The 23,013-nt window shown below is 38.9% G+C and overlaps 1 protein-coding gene across 1 annotated transcript in view; it reads right to left on the bottom strand.

Moving 5' to 3' along the window:
- FIG4 (FIG4 phosphoinositide 5-phosphatase) overlaps window positions 1-23,013 on the bottom strand; it is a 131,812-nt gene that overhangs the window by 21,706 nt on the left and 87,093 nt on the right. Inside the window, exons 21-22 of the mRNA XM_039237446.1 lie at window positions 22,441-22,523; window positions 18,423-18,509 (exon numbers count right to left, since the gene is read on the bottom strand). Coding sequence (XP_039093377.1) covers window positions 18,423-18,509; window positions 22,441-22,523 — 170 coding nt within the window. The remainder of the gene's footprint in view (window positions 1-18,422; window positions 18,510-22,440; window positions 22,524-23,013) is intronic.

Below are 23,013 nucleotides of genomic sequence, written 5' to 3'. Positions count from 1 at the left end.
AGGCCTGCAAAACGTGAGCAACTCGGTTTTAAAGCAGCAAAACCTTTCTGACATGCTATCTGAAAAATAAACCGTGAGAGTGCCCTTGAGTGCTCAGAGAACACAGCCTCATTTCTCATGACTCTGCTGTTCTCTTAACAGCCCGCTTCCCCGCATCCCAGCCCTCCCGGCGCTGCTGGAACTGCGGCGGTCCCAGCCGGCCAGGCCCAGGAGCATCTTCTCTGAGACAAAGACCCATCCTTGTCAGAACAGAATTGATGCTCTACGCTCTCATTTCTGGACACATTTTACATTGTAATAAGATCAGAGAGAACTCCTGTGATGTCACCATTTGCTAATGAGCCTCCTAGCGAGGGCTCTTTGCCAAGGGCATTAAACAATTTATCCTATAAGGGAAAAACCAGTCTGGATCTTACTCCCCTTCGGGCTTTCAGTGTGTGCGTAAGCGCAGGAGGGGGAACAGATGGCTGTGGCTAAAGGCGCCGCATTCCAGTGTGCATCCGTACCCTTCCCTGTGCCTTTCCTAAGAGAGCAAGCACACTATAAATACTACTGAATGAAAGAGAGTGAATGAAGAAACCCATGAGCCAGAGGGTCACAGAACTAGTGCTCTAGTCCCAGCCCTCCTTTGACAGACAAGGGAGTATGGCCATGACAGGGGATTCAGAGCCCATGAGTGCCACGTGCAGGACCAGACCACAGTGCTCCTGGGTCTTAGGCTCAGAACACTTTGTGCAGATTCGTGCTGCCTCTCATACTGGGCAGCTGTACAACTGAATTTCCAGTTAACTCAATAGGTAAAAGGGATTTTTTGTTTTGTTTTTAATAACCAAATCATTGTGGAGGACTTCCTCATATCTGGGTCCCCCAAAATGATTAGTTTTAAGCCAGTCGCGGTAAGCCCATAATCCTTGGCAGTGACACATTTAAGGACTGGATGTGACCCAACCCTGGCCATTGAGGCATGAGGAGAAGTCTACTAAGCAGGTCCTGGGACCCCTTGTCTCTAAGGAGAAGACATAGGGAAAATGTCCCTCTTCTCGCTTTGGCACTACCATGTCTGATGGTGGCACAAGGACCTGCTGTAGCCATCTTGCTGTCAGTCTGAGGACGAGGCTTCTCTGAGGAGGGGAGTGCAGAGAGAGGGAAAGAAACTGGCACTTCATGATCCCATGAAGCTCCTCAACCAACCAACTCTGGAGCCTGCCCTATATGCAATCTTTCAGCGAGGTGAAATTATAAATTATCATTTAAGCCAGCTGAGTTAGATATTCTGTTATTTGGAGCTGAATGAAAGTATCCTAAGAGATTCAGATCATTTTAAAAAAATGTTTTTTAACGTTTATTTATTTTTGAGAAAGAGTGACAGAATGTGAGCAGGGGAGGGACAGATAAAGAGGGAGACACAGAATCCGAAGCAGGTTCCAGGCTCTGAGCTGTCAGCACAGAGCCCCACACGGGGCTTGAACCCACAAACAGCGAGATCATGTCCTGAACTGAAGTCAGACGCTTAACTGACTGAGCCACCCAGGCACCCTGAGGTTCAAATCGTTTTGATAGAAATCTTTAAAAAGAAAATATCTGCTTTCTTGATTTTTTAAGTGATTAAAAAAAAAGCATAGAAAATAAACATTTCTTCAACCAGCCAGGGAGAGCGCCCTGCTGACAAGGACTGAGTAAGGACTGGGCAAGGAATGGGCAAGGCCGTAATAGAGTAATGTTTTGGTTGCCTCAGCGATGCATATGAACATAAATGCTCAAATATTCTCTGCCATTAAGTTCTCAAACTTTTTATTTTTTTTTTGAATGTTTTATTTATTTCTAGGAGAGAGAGAGAGAGACAGCGTGAGCAGGGGAGGGTCAGAGAGAGAGGGAGTCACAGACTGAAACAGGCTCCAGGCTCTGAGCTGGTAGTCAGCACAGAGCCCAACGCGGGGCTCGAACCCACTAACCGCGAGATCATGACCTAAGCGAAAGTCGGTCGCTCAACTGACTAAGCCACCCAGGCGCCCCCTCAATCTTTTTAATCTCAGGACTCCTTTACACTCTCAAAACTATTACCGAGGACCCCAAGAAGCTTTGGTTTACATAGGTTGCATCTACTGATATTTACCATATGAGAAATTAAAACTAAGAAATTAAAAAATATTTATTCATTTAAAAATAACAATAACAAACCCAATAACTGTTAGCATAATATATTTTAATGAAAAATAATTGAATTTTTCAAAACAAAAGAAAATTAGTGACAAAGGAAGTAATGTTTGACATGTTCATGATCTCTTCAATGTCTTAATACAAGACAACTGAATTCTCAAATCTGCTTCTGGCTGACTCTGTCACCATATGTTGTTTTGACTGAGGCACATGAAGATATGTAATTAGAAAATGAAGGAGTATTATAATAATTGTTCCAGATAATTGTAAATATTTGTCTTTGATTCGACCATAACTTTACAAGTTTCTTAAAGGCTAGCTGCAATGGAGATGTACAACACAATATCAACATTAACAAAAGTTTGGAGGAAGTTGAGTCCAACCCTCAAGAATGACACTGAGGGGCTCAGTGGGGGAAGTAACTGCAGAAGTGGTGAAAATAGCAAGAGAACTAGAATTAGAAGTGGAGCCTGAAGATGGGACTGGATTGCTGCACTTGAGAAAACTTGACCAGATGAGGAATTGCTTCTTAGGGAGGAGCAAAGAAAGTGGTTTCCAGAGATGGAATCTACTCCCGGTGAAGATGCTGTGAAGACTGTTGAAATAACAACAAAGGACTTAGAAGATAACATAAGCATAGCTGACAAAGCAGTGGCAGGGTTTGAGAGGTTTGACTCCAATCCCGAAAGAAGTTCTATTGTGGGTAAAATGCTATCAGTCATATGCTACAGAGAAATTGTTCATGAGAGGAAGAGCCCATAGAAGGCAAAACTTCATTGTTGTCTTATTTTAAGAAACTGCCCCAGCCACCTCAGCCTTCAGCAACCACCACCTTGAACAGTCAGTCAGCAGCCATTAGCGTCGAGGTAAGACCCTCCACCAGCAAAAAGATTATGACTTGCTAAAAGGTTAGTATTTTTCAGCAATAGAGTATTTGTAAGTGAAGGTCTACAAATTGTTTCTTAGACATAATGCTATTGCACACTTAATAGACTACACTGTAGTATAAACATAACTTTTACATTCATTGGAGAATATTTGAATTGTTTCATTGCAATATTCGCTTTACTGCAGTCATCTGGAACCAAATACATAATATATCTGAGCTATACTAGCAATTTCATTTAGAGTTCCCAAAAAGATACCTAAAATTACATTTTGCTCTTTTTCTATCTGCTAAACATTTATAGACTCTTCTGAGATTATCAGAATGTTTTTCCTAGCTCTATTCTATTGTTAGAAATAAATGTATTTCTAACATATTAACTGTAGTCAATTTACCTTACTATTTTCTAACCAAATAATAAAGGAACTATCAATTTAGCTATTCATCTTTTGAAATAAGCCTAAAAGAGTTTTATTTTCCAAGAAATATTACTTTGATGTACAGGGCTGGTTGACTTTAACATTAAGTAATGAATTTCTAACACAATTATACATGAAAACAAAATGGTTAAGAAAGTCAAGATAGTCTCAAATCCTTTTTACTTCTGGAGCAGGACAGGATGCATTTTATTCAAGTATTTTGGGGCTTAATTAGTGTTTTGGTGACATCACACATATAGAATAGAAACGATGACCCTTTGCTAATGAATGTAAACCATCCTGGAGTGTTTTTTATAAGCTAATGGAACGTGGGTTTGAGAGGATTTTTAAAATGGAAAAATTTTCATTCTTTTCAACTGAGATCAAACTGCTATAATTTTTTTTAATCATAAGATTCTAAGAGTAAGTTAAATATAAAAACAAAGCAAAACTTTTAGAGCTTTGTGTATTTGAAAACAACAGACAAATGGAAATCAGGAAATCATGGTTCTATTCTAGGCATGCTGATCACAGGATTCTAAGACATAGTTACAAATGGGGAAGGAATGCTTTTGAAGAAGTCTTTTGAAGAGCTTCAGCAATTTGGTAGCAGCAGGGAACTGAAAATTAGGAAAGTATGGATCAAGATGGTGACACAGGTCATTCCTGACCAGCCCCCTTCACAAGACCAACTGACAAATATCCATAGACAAGACAGTTCTGTGAAAATCTCAGAACCCAGGGATGAGGCTGAAGCACCCCCGGGGAAGACAAAGATTGAAAAGGATAACCTTCCAAAGGGTAAGAGGAGTGGCTACACTCTGACCACACTGCCCCTTCCATGGGCAGCATAGCACCATACCAAGAGGGGTTCCCTGGGCCTATGGTTTCTATGCTGGGGGAAAAAAGAGCCCAAAGTACATCTAGTCCCCAGCATTGCGGGACCCTTCCCAGGAGGCCAATTTCGATCTTGCCTCACAGGGATCACAGGAAATCTGCCGGGCTTGACCACTGAGAAGGTAGGCAGGGTTTATAGAAATCAGTGCTCAATCTTGGCAGACCACATTTCTCTTTGTAGCTGTGTCCTAACAGAGATCCTAGGTTGTGGCTGTGCTCATCTGCATAGCAGAGCTGATGGCCCTGTCTGGCCAGGGGTCTTAGTGGGCAGAGGAAATAAAGGATGCTAATTAACATCACAAAAACATATGAATGTGTAATATTCAATGGTAATAGTAAATATATAATCAAAGTCAGATTCTCTAATACTGTAATGGTAGTGTGTAATTCATTTGCACCTCTAATTTAAAGGTTAAAATATAAACATATCTAAAAAATATAACTATAATAATTTATTTTTGGACATAATATAAAAAAGATGTGAACTGTTAACATTGGTGACCTAGAATGTAAGGGGAAGAGATGCAAAAATATAAAGTTTCTGTATGCTATTGAAGTTGTTATCAGCTTAAAATAGGCTGTTATACATATAAGATATTTTACGTAAGTTTCATGCTAACTGCAAAGGAAAAACCTATAGTAGATACATAAAAGAAGTCAAAGCATACTACTACTACAAAAAGTCATGAAATCACAAAAGAAGGTAACAAGAGAGGAAATAAGGAACAAAGGATCTACAAAACAGAAAGCAATGAACAAAATAGCAACAGTAAGTCTTTACCTAGCATTAATTACCTTACACATAACTGTATTAAATTTTCTAATCAAAAGAACATAGAGTAGCTAAATGGATAAAACACAAGACCCAACAATATGCTGCCTAAAAGAAACTGGCTTTAGTTTTAAGGACACACATAGATAGACAGTGAAGGGATGAAAAGAGACATTTCAAGCAACTGGTAATCACAAAAAGCAGCAGTGCAGTTATACTTACATCAGACCAAACAGACATTAAGTTAAAAATTATCAAAAGAGACAAAGAAAGCAATAATATACTGAAAAAGATATAAGAATTGTAAATATTTGTGCATCCAACATCAAAGCACCTAGATATATAAAGCAAATGCTTGCAGAACTAAAAGGAGAAATAAACAGCAACACATTTAATACCCCAGTATCAACGATACATAGATTACCTAGACAGAGAATAAAGAAATAGCAGATTTGAAAAACACTATAAACCAAATGAACCTAACAGACACATATAGAACATTCCATCTAACAGCAACAGAGTAAACATTCTTCTCAAGCATACAACAAAACTATCTATTTTTAGGATAGATCATGAGTTAGACTGTAAAATAAGTCTCAACAAAGTCATGAAGACTGAAATTTTATTAAGTATCTTTTTCTTTTCTTCTTTTTTTTACCACAGTGGAATAAAATTAGAAACATCAATAACGGGAGGAAAATTGGAAAATTCACAAATATATGTAAATTAACACACTGCTGAGCAAACAATGAAAGAATGAAAGAAGAAATCAAAATGGAAATAAAAATAATATCTTGAGACAAATAAGAATGGAAACACAACAAACCAAAACTTATGGGATGCAGCAAAGGCAGTTCTAAGAGGTAAGTTCACAGAGATAAATATATTCATGAAGAAAAAAAAATCTCATATTAACAACTAACCTAACACCTCAAGGAGTTACAAAAAGAAGAACAAAACTAGCAGAAGAAAGGAAATAATAAAGATTGAAGCAGAAATGAGATTAGAGAATAAGAAAACAATAGAAAAGACAGACAAAATCAAGGGTTGATTCTTTGAAAAGATAAACAAAATAGACAAACCTTTAGCTAGACTCACCAAGAAAAAAGGAGAGAGGACTCAAATCAATGAGATTATAAATGAAAGAGGAGATATTACAACTGATATCACAGAAATACAAAGAATCTTAAGAGACCATTATGAACAACTATGTGCCAACAAACTGGACAATAATTGGATAATTTCCTAGAAACATACAACCAACAAAGACTGAATCATGAAGAAAGATAAAATCTTAACAAACTACTAATGAGTAAGGAGATTGAATCAGTAGCAAAAACCTGCCCCCAAAGAAAAACCCAGAACCAGATGGTTTTACTGATGAATTCTACTGAAGAATTAAAGCCAATCTTTCACAAACTGTTCCAAAAAGATGAAGACCAGGGAACACTCCCAAACTCATCCTATGCGGCCAGCATAGAATATGGTACCCTGGTACCAAAGACAGATAACGACACTATAAGAAAAGGAAACTACAGGCCAATATCCCCAATGTAAAAATTCTCAAAATACAAGGAAACAGATTCATGGGGACCTTAAAAGAATTATACACTGTAATCAAATGTGATTCATCCTGAAGATGCATGGATGGTTCAACATATGCTAATCAATCAACATGATGCACCACATTAATAGAATAATAGATGCAAAAAAGCATTTGATAAAATTCAACATTGACTCATGATAAACTCTCAATAAACTGTGTGTAGAAGAACATAACAGTCATTTATGACAAGTACATTGCTAACGTCAAACTCAATGGTGAAACGTTTGAAAGCTTTCCTTCTAATGTTAGAAACAAGACAAAGATGCCCATTTTCACCACTTCTATTTGACACAGTACTGGAAGTACTGGCCAGAGCAACCAGGCAAGAAAAAGAGATGAAAGACATTCAAATAGGAAAGGAAGAAGTAAAATTATCTCTTTTTATGGATGACATTATCTTATATATAGAAAATCCTACAAGACTCCACCAAAAAACTGTTGAACTAATAACTTCATTCACTAAATTTGCAGGATATAGTCAACATACAAAAGTCAGTTGCATTTCCACACACAAACAACAAATTCTCTGAAAAAGAAATGAAGAAAACAATCCCATTTACAATAGCATCAAAACCAATAAAATACATAGGAATAAATGTAACCAAGGAGGTAAAAGATGATACAATGAAAAGTGTAAAACATTGAAAAAAGAAACTGATGACAAATAAATGGAAAGATATCCCATGGTCATGGACTACAAGAATTAGGGCTGTTAAAAAGTCCATACTATCCAAAGTAATCTATAGATTTAATATAAACCCTATCAAGATTCCAATAGCATTTTTTACAGAAATAGAGCAAATAACCCTAAAATTCACATGGAACCACAAAAGACCCAAATAGCCGAAGCAATCCTGAGAAAGAAGACAAAACTGATTTCAAGCTTGTGTACAAAGCCATAGTAATCAAAACAGTATGATACTGGCGTAAGAAAAGACAGACCAACAGAATCATACTGAGAGCCCAGAAATAAACTCATGCATATACAGTCAAATAATTTGACAACAGAGCCAAGAATATTTTATGAAGAAAGACAGTCACTTCAATAAATGGTGCTGGGAAAAGTGGATATTCACATGTGAAAGAACAAAATTGTATCCCTATTTTACACTGCATACAAAAATTAACTCAAAATGGATTAAAGGCTTAAATGTAAGATCTGAAACCATAAAACTCCTAGAAGAAAATGCAGGAAAAAAATTTCCTTGACCCTGGTCGTGGCAATGATTTTATGGCTAGGACACCAAAAGCCTAGGCAATAAAAGGAAAAATAAATAAGCGGGACTACATCAAACTAAAAAGCTTCTGTACAGCAAAAGAAATGATCAACAAAATGCAAAGGCAACTTATAGAATGGAAGAAAATATTTGCAAACCACACATCTGGTAAGGGATTAATATCCAATATATATATAAGAATTCATACAACACAAACACAAAAACAAAACAAAACAAAAAACTCCAAATAATCCAATTAAAAATGGGTAAAGGACCTAAATAGACATTTTTCCAAAGAAGATATATAAAGTGGCCAACAGGAACATGAAAGGTGCTCAATATCACTGATCATCAGGGAAATGCAAATCAAAACCACAATGAGATATCACCTTGTATCTATTAGAATAGTTTTTATTTTAAAAAAAGAAATAAAAAGGGTTGGTGAGGATGTGGAGAAAGGGGAACCCTTTTAAGCTGCTGAGAATGTAAACTGATACAGCCATTACAGAGAATAGTATGGAGGCTTTTCAAAAAATTAAAAATAGAAATACCATATGATTCAGCAATTTCACTTCGGGTATATGGCTGGAGGAAAGGAAATTACTATCTTGAAGAGTTATCTGTACCCCTATGTTGACTGCAGCATTATTTGCTTAATAGTCAAGACATGGAAACAACCTAAATGGCTATCAATGGATGAATAAAGAAATGCAAGATGGATATATTTATGAAATGTGTGTGTGTGTGTGTGTGTGTGTGTGTGTGTGTGTAATGGAATATTATTCGGCCATTAAAAAGAAAGAAATTCTTGGGGTGCCTGGGTGGCTCAGTCAGTTAAGCGTCCGACTTCGGCTCAGGTCATGATCTCACAGTTCGTGGGTGTGAGCCCCACATCTGGCTCTGTGCTGACAGCTAGCTCAGAGCCTGGAGCCTGCTTCAAATTCTATGTCTCCCTCTCTCTCTGACCCTCCCCTGCTCATGCTCTCTCTCTTCCTCAGAAATAAATAAAAACATTTTAAAAACATTAAAAAAAAGAAATTCTGTCATCTGTGACAACACAGATGAAACTTGAAGGCACTATACTAAGTGAAATAAGTCAGATAGGGAAAGACAAATACTGCATGATCTCACTTACATGTGGAATCTAAAAAATCTGAACTCACTGAAACTGAGAACAGAGTGGTGTTTGCCAGAGGCAGAAGGTAGGGGTAGGGAAGCGGGTGAAGGTGGTCAAAAGCTACAAACTTCCAATTATTTACTGTATTGTATATTTGAAAGTTACTAAAAGAGTAGATTTTTTAAAAATTCTAACCACACACACACACACACACACACACACACAACTACGTGGGATGATGGATGTGATAACTAACCTTACTGTGGTTTTTATAATAGACATATATATAAAATCATTATGTTGTATACCTTAAGCTTATTCAGTGTTGTACGTCAATTAAATCTCAATACAGCTGAATTTAAATAAAATGAAAAAAGAAAATCATGGCCCTATTTTAGCCTATCCTACTAACATAATGTAGAAGTTAACTAACAAGGACAGCAATATTTGTCAGCTGAGAAACTGATGAGATACCTGACAAGAAGTCTGAGTTGCTACATTTAAACCTGAAAATAAAGTACAGATAACCCTTGACCACCACTGGTTTGAACTGTGTACATCCACTTACAGGCAGGGTTTGCTTGTTTGGTAAACACAGTATAGTACTGTAAATGTATTTTCTTTTCCTTATGATCTTCTTAACGATTTCTTTTCTCCAGCTTACTTTATTGTAAGAATTCAGTAGAAATATATAAAACATGTGTTACTCGACTTTATGTTATTACTAAAGCTTCCAGTCAACAATAGACTATTATCATTAAGTTCTTGGAGAGTCCACAGTTAAACACGGATTTTTGACTACATAGGGCAGGGGGTGTTGGCACCCTTACCACCATGTTGTTTAAGGGTCAAGTGTATAGTCAAATAAAAACTCACAAATATCTGTCTTTTGTCTTGCCATTTTCTTCAATTGGTTAACCCTGGTATCTCTCCCTCACACTTGACTATTGCATGATATTCCTAAAAAAGGTAAAATGATTAAATATTGAATATTAGTCATTCATAATTTATTTAATGCTTGCTACATATCAGGTATCCCTAATAACCTGGGGATAGAAAAACAGATAAGCCTTGCCCTCTAGTAACTCACAGTCTTTTTATTTATTTATTTATTTTATTTTTAAATATTTTTTTAAGATTTTATTTTAGCAGTCTCTACACACAACATAGGGTTCAAACTCACAGTCCCAAGACAAAGAGTTGCATGCTCCACCGACTGATCTAGCCAGGCATCCCTTGATTGGTTTTTGATTAAAAATACCACGTTGGGTTCTATTTACTGAGGACTTTCTGCTCCCGTAAAATTGGGAGGGAATGGCATAAGGATGTTTATAAAATATGAACAGACTTCTAATTATGAAAACATAATGCAACTGATTTCTATAATAGTATTCCTCAAATTTCTTCATAAGACCATAAAGAAAATGATAATAAAATAAAATGATAAATAAGGAAAGTTACATATAACATTAAAAGACTACTGATGCCTGTCAGTGAATATTAAACACAATCAGGACTTAATGGGATTTGTACTTCATTTTTTAAACCATGTGTAAAAGCATCAAGGGGTTCTGCGTGACACAGAGAGCAGTATATCTACATTTAAATATTAAATTGAAAGTATTTTTTGTCTTTCAACTAAAAATTTATCTTAACTGAAGAAGACTTATCATATATGATCAAAGAGAAGGGCATTGACTACATCATACCTGGGCACACATTTTCGTTGTGCAAAAGGAATAGCTGTCAGGAAGCCATGGTGATATAGCACAGGGCTTGGTAATCATTCCATCTGCCCAAAGCCATCCCACTCACCTTCCATACACAAAATTGTTGATAATTTGGTAAACTAACAAAATAACAAAAGATTAAGCAGTTACAAAATGTGATTCCTGCATACAGGGCTAAGAAAGCCAATGAGTAATATCCCTCACATGACCATATCAGATATCCAAATCTGTTCCCCCAGGATTAACCTGCTTGCTCATGTAAAAAATATGACATGTATTTTTACAGGCTAAAAATACATTTATTTATTTATTTATTTATTTATTTAAATAGTTTATTGTCAAGTTGGTTTCCATATAACACCCAGTGCTCATCCCTACAAGTGCCCTCCTAATCTTCATCTTTATCAGCAATTGAAGTATTTTCCCTTTCTAATCTGAACATGAGTCTCCAGGACATTTTAAAAGCATGTATAATAAATTATTTCACTCAGACCCCTTTAGAGAAGGAAATTTAACTTGCTTGTTTTTTTTAAATCAAGAGCAAACCCCCCCCAACTTAAACTTAATTAATCTCTGTAATCTAAAACTTTATGAACCACAGACAAATCATCTTACCTGTGCTATTACTGTCATAAATGAAACCTTAGCCCCCAAACTTAAGTCTGTCATGTATCTCCAATCCTGGTGGCCCAGATTTAGTCAACCACATCAGAAAGTGCCAGTCTCTCACATGTTCCTCACACCCAATCCACTATACCGAGTTTTACCAAGTGCTATAGAGTCTACCTTTGCAAGACAATCCCCCTTCTTTATTTCAATTGTCAATAGCAGACTCTAATCATTTTCTTGTCCTGATGTTTCTAACAGATATGTTGTTTACCTCCCTACCTCCAAACCATTCTCCAGGCTATTTGCAGTGTGACCTTTCTAAAATGCAAATATAAGCCTATCACTCTCCTGGTTAACACAGAGCTCTAGGACCCAGGTCACTCTCTCTCACTTAGCACCTCCTCCCAAACTTGTCCCTACCTGTCTATGTCTCTCAGTGACAATCCCCTTGCATTACACAGAGGATTACATATGGATCTTCAAAAGTGGTACACGGTCTTGAGCTTCTGCTCAAAGCCTTCTTTGTCTTCTTCAACCACATAACTCCATCTTTCCCTTAGAATTTAGCCTGAGAATAAAGCCTGCCCAGGAATCTCTGTCTGACTTGGGTTCTTCTCTGTACCCCCAAAGTCTCCTCCGCTATCATCTTCATAGCACCTCCCTACCTACCACCCAGAATCACCACCCCACAGGTCAATGCAAACCCTCAGACGTAGGGAGTATATCCCATTCAACTATGTACTGCAAATATCAAACCTGGCACATAGTGAGCACGTATTAAATATCTGCCATTTACTGTCTTTAACCCCTTATGAGTAAGGTTAACCCTATAGAGGAGCTACGTTCCTGAAAACAATGATGACAAAACCCATGTTAAGGGGGTACTTAAGACTTCATGTGAACCTGCTAAGGCCCCATAAGTGGGGCTTTTTAAATTTTATTTTACTAAAATAAAACAGGTAATACGCACAATTAAAAAATACATAAGGGGCACCTGGGTGCCTCAGTTGGTTAAGCGTCCAAGCATCCAACTTTTGATTTTACTTCATATTATTAGCTCACATTTGTGAGCCCCATGTTGGGCTCTGCACTGACCTCACAGAGCCTGCTTCAGAGTCTCGGTCTCCTCCTCTCTCTGCCCCTCCCCCACTTGCTCTCTCTCAAAAATAAACATTTAAAAAAATACATAATAAAGGCACTTGATACCTTCAATTAATAACTCCAGTACCTACAATTAAATTTACGTTTATTATTCTTTATATGCTAGAAACCTTTCAGGATAGCCCTCTCTGAAAGTTTCAACAATTTCCCCTTGCTCCATTAAGTCTATCTTAAAATAGTATGCAGATGCTATTGTGGATAATATACCAATAAAGAGGCATACTGTTTTATCTAAGTATTCAATGGCTCTTCCATTCTTTCAGCTTTGGCTTCTTGCCACCTCCTTCCCTTACATGCCCATCCCAGCTCTCAATTCATTTTACGTAACGAGAGTATATCTTTCAAGGCCTGTATTTTACCCATGATGGATATACCACAGAATATTCTCTCATCTCTTCCTGACTCCTTTTTCTTGCTGACCTCTCTTCTCTGTTTCTAATTACTCCCGAGACAAATCACTCAAACACACTTCCATTCAACTAACATTTATTAAATACCTACTTGCCAGGAACTGAGCTAAACTTTTTAAGTCATGTGGTTCTAGAAAAGGTGCATTCATATAAATCCAACCTGTACTTGTTACCTACAGTAAGAAATGCACTTTGCACAGCAAACCAGTATACAGCTGTATTTATGCAGAGAAATAAAATGCCACTAAACAAGACAATTATACTTTTCACCATGCGCTGAACTCTCTTTTGGATTCAGCTAGGTTTTATTTTATTTCACTGTGTGGGGGCCCACCCAATCAACTTCATGGCTCACTAATGAGTCAAGAATTACAGTTTGAAAGCACTGTCCTAAAATACAGGAGGGAAACTTTTGTTTTGGAGAGATTACTGTATAAAAAAGAAAAAAAACAATTAAAAACACCCAGGAGGGATGGAGAGAGGATGCGGAGGGAGAGGAGATAGCCAGGGAGAGAAGAAGGTAAAGTAAAAAGAAACACAAGGGCAAGGAGTGAACAGAAAGGGATCACCCAGGAATAGAAAAGATAAAAAGGAAAAACCAAAGAGGGTACAGAAAAAGAGAGAAGAGAATGCAAGAGGAAAAATGACTGTCACGGTAATTTCTGAGGTGAGGAAGAGGTCACAGCCTAGTGTCCGTGGAGGGAATTAGCTGATTAATCATTGATCACTCCCTCCCAACTGCTCCAAATTCTTAAACCTGTAAAGACTGTACCATGGGTGTTTAGCAAAGATAACAAGGGTTACCCATTAAGATAGAAATACTAGCCTGCAGCACAGAGACCAGAGTGTGTCTGCAGACGCCTAGGTGAAATCAGTGTGGGGGACCCCAGAGAGTGACACATATATGGGGAACATATTATTGAAAACGATACATGAAAAGAAAACAGAGTTGAGTTAATCATGGCCACTGTGTCGCATTCATCTCATCACTGTGAGAAGATGCACTAATTCTGACTGTGTGAAAGTACCCTGTGATTTGTGAAGCCCCTCCCCTAACAGAAACCCTTACCTGGGGGCATTCCCCATAAGGTCAGTAAATGCTTCTTAGTTCGAGGTGGACTCAGGGAATAAATTCAACCTGATGATCCTAGAAGAGTAAGTACACTTATTTACCTTATATTACATTCAGCCTATCCTCTGCTGGAAGAACCCTAAGTTAGACATCATTTATCTAAACTCTATGTCTTATATTTTGAATCATTTCTTAGAGGTAATTTTTAAATGAGTGAGACATATTCTTGGAATAAGGTGAGCTGCAGAATAGCAGGCACTAATAATATGTGTGCTTGTGTTCCTTTTAACCTCCACTGATTGGCATTTGTTGCTTAGTTAAAAACTCCTGGAGAACTAGTAGGAGTATAAAACGAGAACAGGTTGGTCTTGCATGAATACAGTGAATCACTGCTGGGCCACACAACACCCCTCCTTCCCTGGCACAGCCAGTCCTTCCACTCGGTCTTCTCACTCTGCATTTGGTCTCAGGTGCAAGTGGAAACAGGGTAAGAGGAAAAAAAGCTGAAAACCTCATGTGCTTAACTTTTTTCTTCCCTCAGAAGGGAATAAAGAAGTATGAGAGAGCAGAGGGCTTAGGAACAGGAAAGAGAATAGGGGAAAAGCTAAAGAATGTTCAAGGATGGGGGGAGAACGGAGCCACTGGGGGTGTGGCTGAAAACCAGAGGGATGCTGGTGAGGTGGGTTTCTGGGCAGGTGGGTGTCTGCTCAGGGGGCCTCATACAGACTCTGACAGAAACGGAAGAGAAAGGGGATGAGATTCAGTACATTTCAACAAATATTTACTGAGCATGCAATTTAACAAAGTATTTTGGGGGCAACAGGGGATGCAAAGATCGGCTGCCCCCTAGGAACTTAGAGCCTAGTAAGGTGGCAGTGAAAGGAAGCAGCAGCCGCCATTCTGATGATGGCTAAATCACCTCTATGCCACACTGTAAGTCAAGCAAAGTATGCTTGTCCAAGAAGCATTTCCACGATAGGGACAATATGCTGGGTACTGGGAAAGGAATAAAGGTACATTATTTTAAATATTATATTTAAATAGTAAAACAAAATTCAAGATTAACAGAGCAGAGACATGTCTGCATACAGAGATGTCTACAAACCCAGATGATGTCCAGAGGATCAAAGTGAGGGCTGTCCACACTAATTACTCAGTATTCCTACCATGGTGGTTATAAAAGCAGCTGTTAACACTAGGCATTTATAGCTTAGTGATGGGGGGTCAGCCTGTCTGGGTTTGAATCCTGCCTGGTTCTTCCCCTTGCTAGCTGTTAGACTTTGAGCAAGTTACATAACTTCTCTGCGCTTCAGTTTCCCCATCTGTAAAATGAAGACGATAGAAAGATCTACTTCATAGGGTTACTGTGAGAACTGAGTTAATTCACACACTGAGTGTCAGTAAATGTTGGTTGATGTCATTTCTCCCTAGTCCACACCCATACACTGAAGGAGCTGTAGGAGTTGAAGGAAGGGATCATACTCAAACGAAATACAGCTTTGAGTATTTGGGCTAATAGTGTAGCCATTGACCAGTTTGGATTTAATATCCACTTCCAAGAAATGTCCCCAGAACCATGGGTGAAAGTGTCCAGCTCCCCTATCCAGGTTTTTGCACCTGTTTCAGGAGCTCCTGCTAAAACTGGCTCCTTGCCAGCTATTTACCGTCAGTAATATTTCCATTCGGTGTATTTACGTCACATTTATAAAAGGAATACTGGTTTGCCTCAGGATTTCTTTTTTTTTTTAATTTTTAAAAAAATGTTTATTTTTGAGACAGAGAGCGAGACGGGGAGGGGCAGAGAGGGAGACACAGAATCCATAGCAGGCTTCAGGCTCTGAGCTGTCAGCACAGGGCCCGACTTGGGGCTCGAGCCCACGAACCACGAGATCATGATCTGAGCCGATGTCAGATGCTTAACCGACTGAGCCACCCAGGCGCCCCTGCCTTAGGATTTCAAGAGTGGTTAAGACTGCAAATTATCTGGAGATGAGTATATAAACTTAAAATTATTACTGTTTTAAAATATACTAGAACCTAAAACAAAACAAGGTGAGAATTTCAATAATCTCATATAAATCTAATTCCTCTTGGTTTTGGCATAGCTTTAGAAATCTAAAAATGAATAGTTGACATTTTAAGAACCTAGTTGGAGGATTTCAATTTACAGCAGGCACCCATGGACACACACACAAAGGCACATACACTCCAAAACAACAGCCCTCTTGGACAGTTGCCGTGGCAACACAAGGCGTACTCTGTCAGGCTCTTTGTTATCCTGTTGAAAGTACTGTGCAAAAAGACACTCCTGTTAGATTCTTTACTAATTAAGTGGAAAAGGTTAAAAAAAAAAAACCCAGAAAACTCTAGATCCATAAGGTTTTCATATGGGCTATGACTTAGGAAAACAAATACTAAGTATTTCCAGAAGCATTTACAAGTAATAACTGCAAGACCAACTGAGACACAATATTGAAGAAAACAGAAAATACTTCTATTTTGTAAGCTAGACTCATTTCGTCTTTTTCTCCCAAGTTTTGCCATATTATTTTAACGGAATAATCAATTTGTATAATAAATTTCATTAACAGAGTCTATTCCTTTACGAACACATTTAAATATTTTCCTTTTTTGGGCCACATCTACTTCAATTCATTTGGGAGCCCTAACTTCCATAAGCTAATTAGAAAAATGGTCTCTAAATTAATAGGGGTTTATATGTTTCTTTTTCTTTTTTTAAAGAAGGAAAAAAAAAAGGGAAAAAAAAGTGACAGGGGAGAGAAGGAAGGGATAAGTAGCCCTTGATAAGGCTGTGATAAAACACTGTCTTTTTCCCTCCCCTTCTCTGATTAGCCATCTCTGCCACCTTTGGAGGTTTCTCTCTGTCTCAGCTGTTAGGGTCAGATCCCCCCAAGACTCAGTAGAAGAACTTTTCTCGCTCTACTCTCTTTTCCTAGATGGTCTCATCCCTAGCCACTGGCTTTAATTATCACTCATATGCATGTGCATCCCCAGAAGGAAATGACCACCCCCATTTACATCCCCCGAAGTTCCAGATCAGTTGACCCAACTGCCTCCTAAACATGGCCACTTTGATGCTACTTTAAATGCAAACTGGATCGTCCTGTAGCACTCCTCACCTCAGTAAATGAAAGCTTTGAATGGTTCTAACATAAGTGTACTCAATACCTAGCTGCTAAATGAATAAATGTATCAAGCAAGCAAGCAAACCTGTTACACAAACCCAAAAAAATCTAATGGCCATTCTGGATAAGGCCATCTTTCTCTCCCTCCATGATAAGTTAGTATCCAAGTCTCATTTCACCTCCTAAACATTCCCCAAATCTATTCCATTTCCTAAGTCCTCCCAGCCACTACTCTTTAAGGCACCAGTCTTTGCCTGAAATTTTTAAAACAGCCTCTTAACTATCAATCAAGAGCGTGTAGATGTAGTTAGTACACAGAGAAGTTAGGCAATCAATACCTATCAAATAATTTATTAAACAAACTGATAAAGTTGCTCTAAGAAAAGGAAAGAGAACATTTCCTAAATGTCAACTTTACGTCAGACACTAATCTAGACACCTCACGTATACTACCTCATTTAATATCCACAGTGACTCATTTTCTAGAAGAAACTCAAGTGAGTATATGGCTATAGGAGCCTCTCCCAGTCACAGCCATTGCTTTGTTTGGTCCCAATAAGCAGACAATAATGATAAATATGAAGAAGATGATTACAGCTTACTGAGAACTTTTTACCAGATTTGGTTCTCAGTACTCTGAAGGCATTTTTGCATTTAAGCCTACCACCCTCCTACAAAGTAGGTTCTATTACCATCCCATTTTGCAGATGAGGAAACTTCAATCAAGGTAAAAAAGAACAAACAAAAAAACCCAAGGAGACGTAGTAGGGCTGTGATCCAGGATATGAACCTGATTCTGTTTAAGAATTTACTAAACACCTGCTTAACTTACAGCAAGTTATAGAACCAGTGGGGACATTGAGCTAGAAGAGACAAACCCATCACTGTCCTCGAAGATCTTGTATTGAACCTGGAGAGTCTGTCTCCAGGGTCAGAGCTATTTTGCCATCCCACTTCTATCCAGTGCAGAGCAGAGTTTATGGAGGGAAGCTTCCACCAACTCCTATCCCACCTCTGAAAGGTATATTTCAAGTCAAAGCTGTCGATCTCTTCCCTATCTCCACAGCTACCCAGTTTTCCTTGGATAAGACACCAGGAGGAGATGCTTTAGTGCTTATACTAATATAACGGTAAGACTGAATAATTTCTTTAAAAGTCTTTAAAAAACAGTACCATGAATGGCATGAATACAAAGATCTTTTAAAGGTCTAACTAGTACTTACAGTTTTATAACTCCATCTGGGCACCTGGAACAGAGCTGCTGGCTGCTCTTGTCTTGTTTATGTTGACTCTGACCCAGCTGAACAAACCTACAAATTACAATGGATAAAAAATAAGCTAAAGAAGGAACTATTTGCAATAAATTCAGTAGATTACATGAAATGGTATGAGCTTTCAAATGACAGTAGTATGCTTGTTTCAGAAAAGCACACAAGAGCACCCTATGTAACCCAAGACGGCAATTACAAATGGATACCTGACTTTACAGTGGGTTTGTTACAAATGAAGGAGGAAGAATTCTGTGTCTCAATTTACTTAAATGTGTTCTTGAAGCCAGGAAGATGATCTTTCAGGGCCTCACTTATCTAAGGGGGACTGCAGCAGGAAGCTGGGGAACATAAGGGGAGGCATTTGCAGTGAGACAAAAGACAAGGAAAGAGCAGGATCAGGCCCGGGATCCATCTCCCAAAGCAGGGACACTGCTGGAAGCCTAGCATGTGGGTTCTGTTTCTGTAGGGCCACAAAAATCCCCAAGTGTACTCCAGCCACTCTTAAGAGTACTTTCAACTGTGAAGGAGGGGACTGAGGAGACCACCTGCTAAGCCACACTGCCACACCACCCCTCCTTAGAGGGGAGGGCACTAATCCAGGCTTGAAGCTAAGAGTCACAGGGAATCACCCCCAGCCAGCTCCATAGGATAGGAGGCTACCTAGTGATGGGCCAATAGGCTGATGGGCCAAGGACCCATCAAGTTCATACTTGTTCTAGTGTGATCTACGCTACATGCCTTCATGTTCCCCTCAGGGACATGGCTCTTAGTTTTGTTCTAATGTGTCCCTGAGAAGTTAGGGGGCATGATGAAAGGGATTCCCACTTTTCTACTATTTAAAGTATTTTCTTTTTGGTTGTCTGGGTGGCATAGTCAGTTGAGCATCTGACTCTTGATTCTGGCTCAGGTCATGATCTCAGGATCATGGATCGAGACCTGCACTGGGCTCCACACTGAGCATGGAGCCTTCTTGGGATTCTCTCTCTCTCTCTCTCTCTCTCTCTCTCTCTCTCTCCCTCTGCCCCTCTTACCTGCTCGCACTCTTTATCTCAAAAAAACTTTTTCTTCTGATTAATACTTTTTAATTAATTTTTATTAGCTTATTTTTAAGGTGAAGAAAAGTACTGCAGAATTAACAATTACTAACTAAATTGTTACATGCTACTGGAAAACTTTCAAATAACTTACTTTCATCTTTAGCAAGTAAATATTTTTGATCCATTTTTGGGGAAGAATGTCACATGACACCTGTTATTTGTACAGAACTTCAACCTTACCTAATCATGTACACAATCACTGTCAGAAATTTTTTTTTTTAAAGAAGATTTGGCATGGGTCTGAGGCTTTGATGAGGTAAGTAGAAAACTTCCAGGTCTGGTTAAGATAACAAACCAAAGATATCTGAACAGCTGAGGGCGAAGGAAGGTATGGAGAATAGGGCTAAGCAATTAGAAAAAATTATAAAACCAAGAAATCTTCAGGAGTGTGAAGGTGGTTGAGGCCAAATGTAGGAGAAACAGGCAGGAGAGCCGGAAGCCAGAAGCCAGGCTGCTGATGCCAGGTCCAGCTGGACCCCCTCCCTTCCCCACATGGTTCTGCAGCTGCCCAGACGGCAGCTGTGGCAGGCAGGCCAGGCCAGAGCACGGTTTTACACGCACTGTGGATATTAGCCCCCTGGCTGTAGAATTGCAGTGGGAGAAGGCAGAGCTTTTTTAGGCCAATTTAGGCCAGACCTACATGGGCTCTCACCCAGCTCTTGAAGCTCTGCCCTCTGGGTCAGAGGGGGCACTAAGAGAGCCCCAGAGCCCCAAACAAAAAGAATGAAATCTTGCCATTTGCAACAACGTGGATGGAAACAGACTGTGTTATGCTAAGCAAAATAAGTCAGTCAGAGAAAGATAAATATCATATAATTTCGCTCATATGTAGAATTTAAGAAACAAAACGGATGAACATAAAGGAAGGGAAGGAAAAGTAAGATAGAAACAGAGAGGGAGGCAAACCATAAGAGACTCTTAAATACAGAGAACAAGCTTATGGTTGCTGGAGGGGAGGTGGGGGGATGGGTTAAATGGGTGGTGGGCATTAAGAAGGCCACTTGCTGGGATGAGCACTGGGTGTCAGATGTAAGTGATGAATCACTATAATCTACTCCTGAAACCATTAATAATAATAATAATAATAATAATAATAATAATAATAGACCCAGTGCCTGGCTGGGGCAAGAAGTTCCTGAATGGCCTTGGCCACTGCCTGGCAGGGCCACCCCCAAAATACTGATGGAGGGAGGCTTCCTCTGCCATAGCAATGCCCATGAAAGACAGAGAGGGGGGATGCCCCTGCCCCCAGTAGGGGCAGTGTGCCCACAGTCAAGGGTTACTTACAGAGAGGGGAAGAGATGACTAGATTCCACTTCTCCCCTTCCCCCCAGGTCTGCATCAGAAGCAGGGGCAGCTGATATTATCATGAGAATAAAGAGGACTGCATAGTCTAAAATCACAGATACCCAAAAAGCACAGGAAAGGTCTACTGAATAAGTCACTGAATAGCTCTTTCTGTGCTCTTAGCCTATAAAGAGGGATGATATCTTTTCAGCCTACTACAAAGTTGTCTAAAGAACAAAACACTGCAAAGTGTTACACAAACCAAAGAGATGTTGTTCTTCAGGATTTCAAACACAAATCTTATCCCAGGACATGGATTCCTTCCTCCTCTGCAGTAATCCTTTCCCTACCCCTGTACCCTTCTTAGACTGTTTCCCAGGAATACTATGGCTGAACAGGGCTGTGTCTCGCTCCTGGAGAGGGGAGGACTGAAAGTGGGCCTCAGAGGCAGTCGGCGGTAAAAAGCTTCAAGTGAAAGTCATACTTGAAGCAAGAGACACTTTCTTTTTTGCTTAATTAATGTGAGCCAACATTTCAGTCCCTGACACTTGTGCTCTCTGATATAAGTGAAGTCATATTATTCAGTCACGAACCCCAGATAATTGATTCTTCCAGACCATGTTGCTTATAAAGGCTCACTTCATATGCTGAAGAGTTTATCTACACTGTAGGGACAGCTGTGATGGATAAGTGACTTGAACCTGTGTGTCCAGGGCTGAGAAGGGTGTGGCTGAATTCTGAATGGCTACATTGGCTTCTGTCAAGATAGTAATGCAGAGTTGTACCAGTGCATTTGCAATTAAGAAATGCTCTACATTTTTATGCTTTACATATTATATAGCCAATTTTACTAGTTTATATATTTTACATATTATATAGCCAATCTTACTAGTTTATATGTTATATTTCATATATCATATAGCCGATGTTACTAGTTTGAAGTAAAAAGCTGTCAGTATCCAGTTTGATGGATTCAGCAAATGAAATACTCTCCTTAAGAAAGAACGGAAAGCTGGGGTGCCTACATGGCTCACTCAGTTAAGCATCTGACTCTTGATTTCAGTTCAGGTCATGATCTCACGGTTCGTGATGACTCCTTCAGCTTAGTCTGCCTTAAAAAGGTCTAGAACATTCTGACTTGACACCTTTATATCACCACTTCCTTCTTCTTCCTCAGCCACTACTGCCACCAGCACTCCAGAGCTAATGCAAAGGCAAGGTCCTCAATCGTGAATATCCCAGGTTCATTTTCTAAGAAGGACCTGATCTTGGGACTTTATTCATGCAAGAATAGAGAAATGTGTGTGTACTTCAGTTTGTGACTCATATATGGGTGGTGAAAATACATGGACACATGATAAGTTTTCACCATTGAGGGCACTGAGAGTCGCAGGCAGCAGGCCCTTTAACTCCAAATAGAAATTGGTGTTTCAGAAGTTGACCTCCTAACCACTAGTATGGTATTGCTAGTGGAATTCATTTCCATCTGTATTACTATTTTCATTTTTTAAAAGTTAGACTAGATAGAAGTTATTGGAAGAATACATTTGTATTTTTTTCTTAATTTCCACATAGAAGTACTTTACCTTGAATAAATGGAGAGATCCTCTTCTGAGAGACCATCTGAGAGGTTAATTCCATATACTTCTTTCATGGGCTGGACCACATTCTGGGGTTAAAAACAAGGAACCAGGAAGAAATTTTAGACATCTGACATATTAATTATTTCCAAAGGTGAAGAAAATGAACCTGTGATATTTTTCCACAAAAGTAATCACAGTATTTCTTCAATCTAGTCATTAAACTTCTCAGTTAATGGTTTCTTAAAAATCTGATTTCATTTTCACTAAAAATAACTTTGTTTTAGGGTAAAAAGCTATTAAGTAATTACTAGTTCCTTTGGTATAATGCAGGAATTAGAAAACTTTTTCTGCCAAGGGCCAGATGGTAAGTATTTTAGGTTCTTTGGGTTGTGGCACTCTGCTGCACAGGGCAGAAGCTTCCAGACACAGTATGCAAACAAACAAGCATGGCTGGGTTCCAATCAAACTTTATTTACAAAAACAGGTGGTGGGCTGGGTTTTGACAATTGGCCATAGTTTGCCAACTCCCAGAATAATGTATTCAGTTCTTATCACACTTTATTTGCCATATCTATC

This window comes from Hyaena hyaena, unplaced genomic scaffold, assembly GCF_003009895.1.
Source record: "Hyaena hyaena isolate Hyena2069 unplaced genomic scaffold, ASM300989v1 scaffold_123, whole genome shotgun sequence".
Lineage (NCBI taxonomy): Eukaryota > Metazoa > Chordata > Mammalia > Carnivora > Hyaenidae > Hyaena > Hyaena hyaena.
Note: the sequence above shows the minus strand (reverse complement) of the source record. Positions and strands in the feature narration are given on the sequence as shown.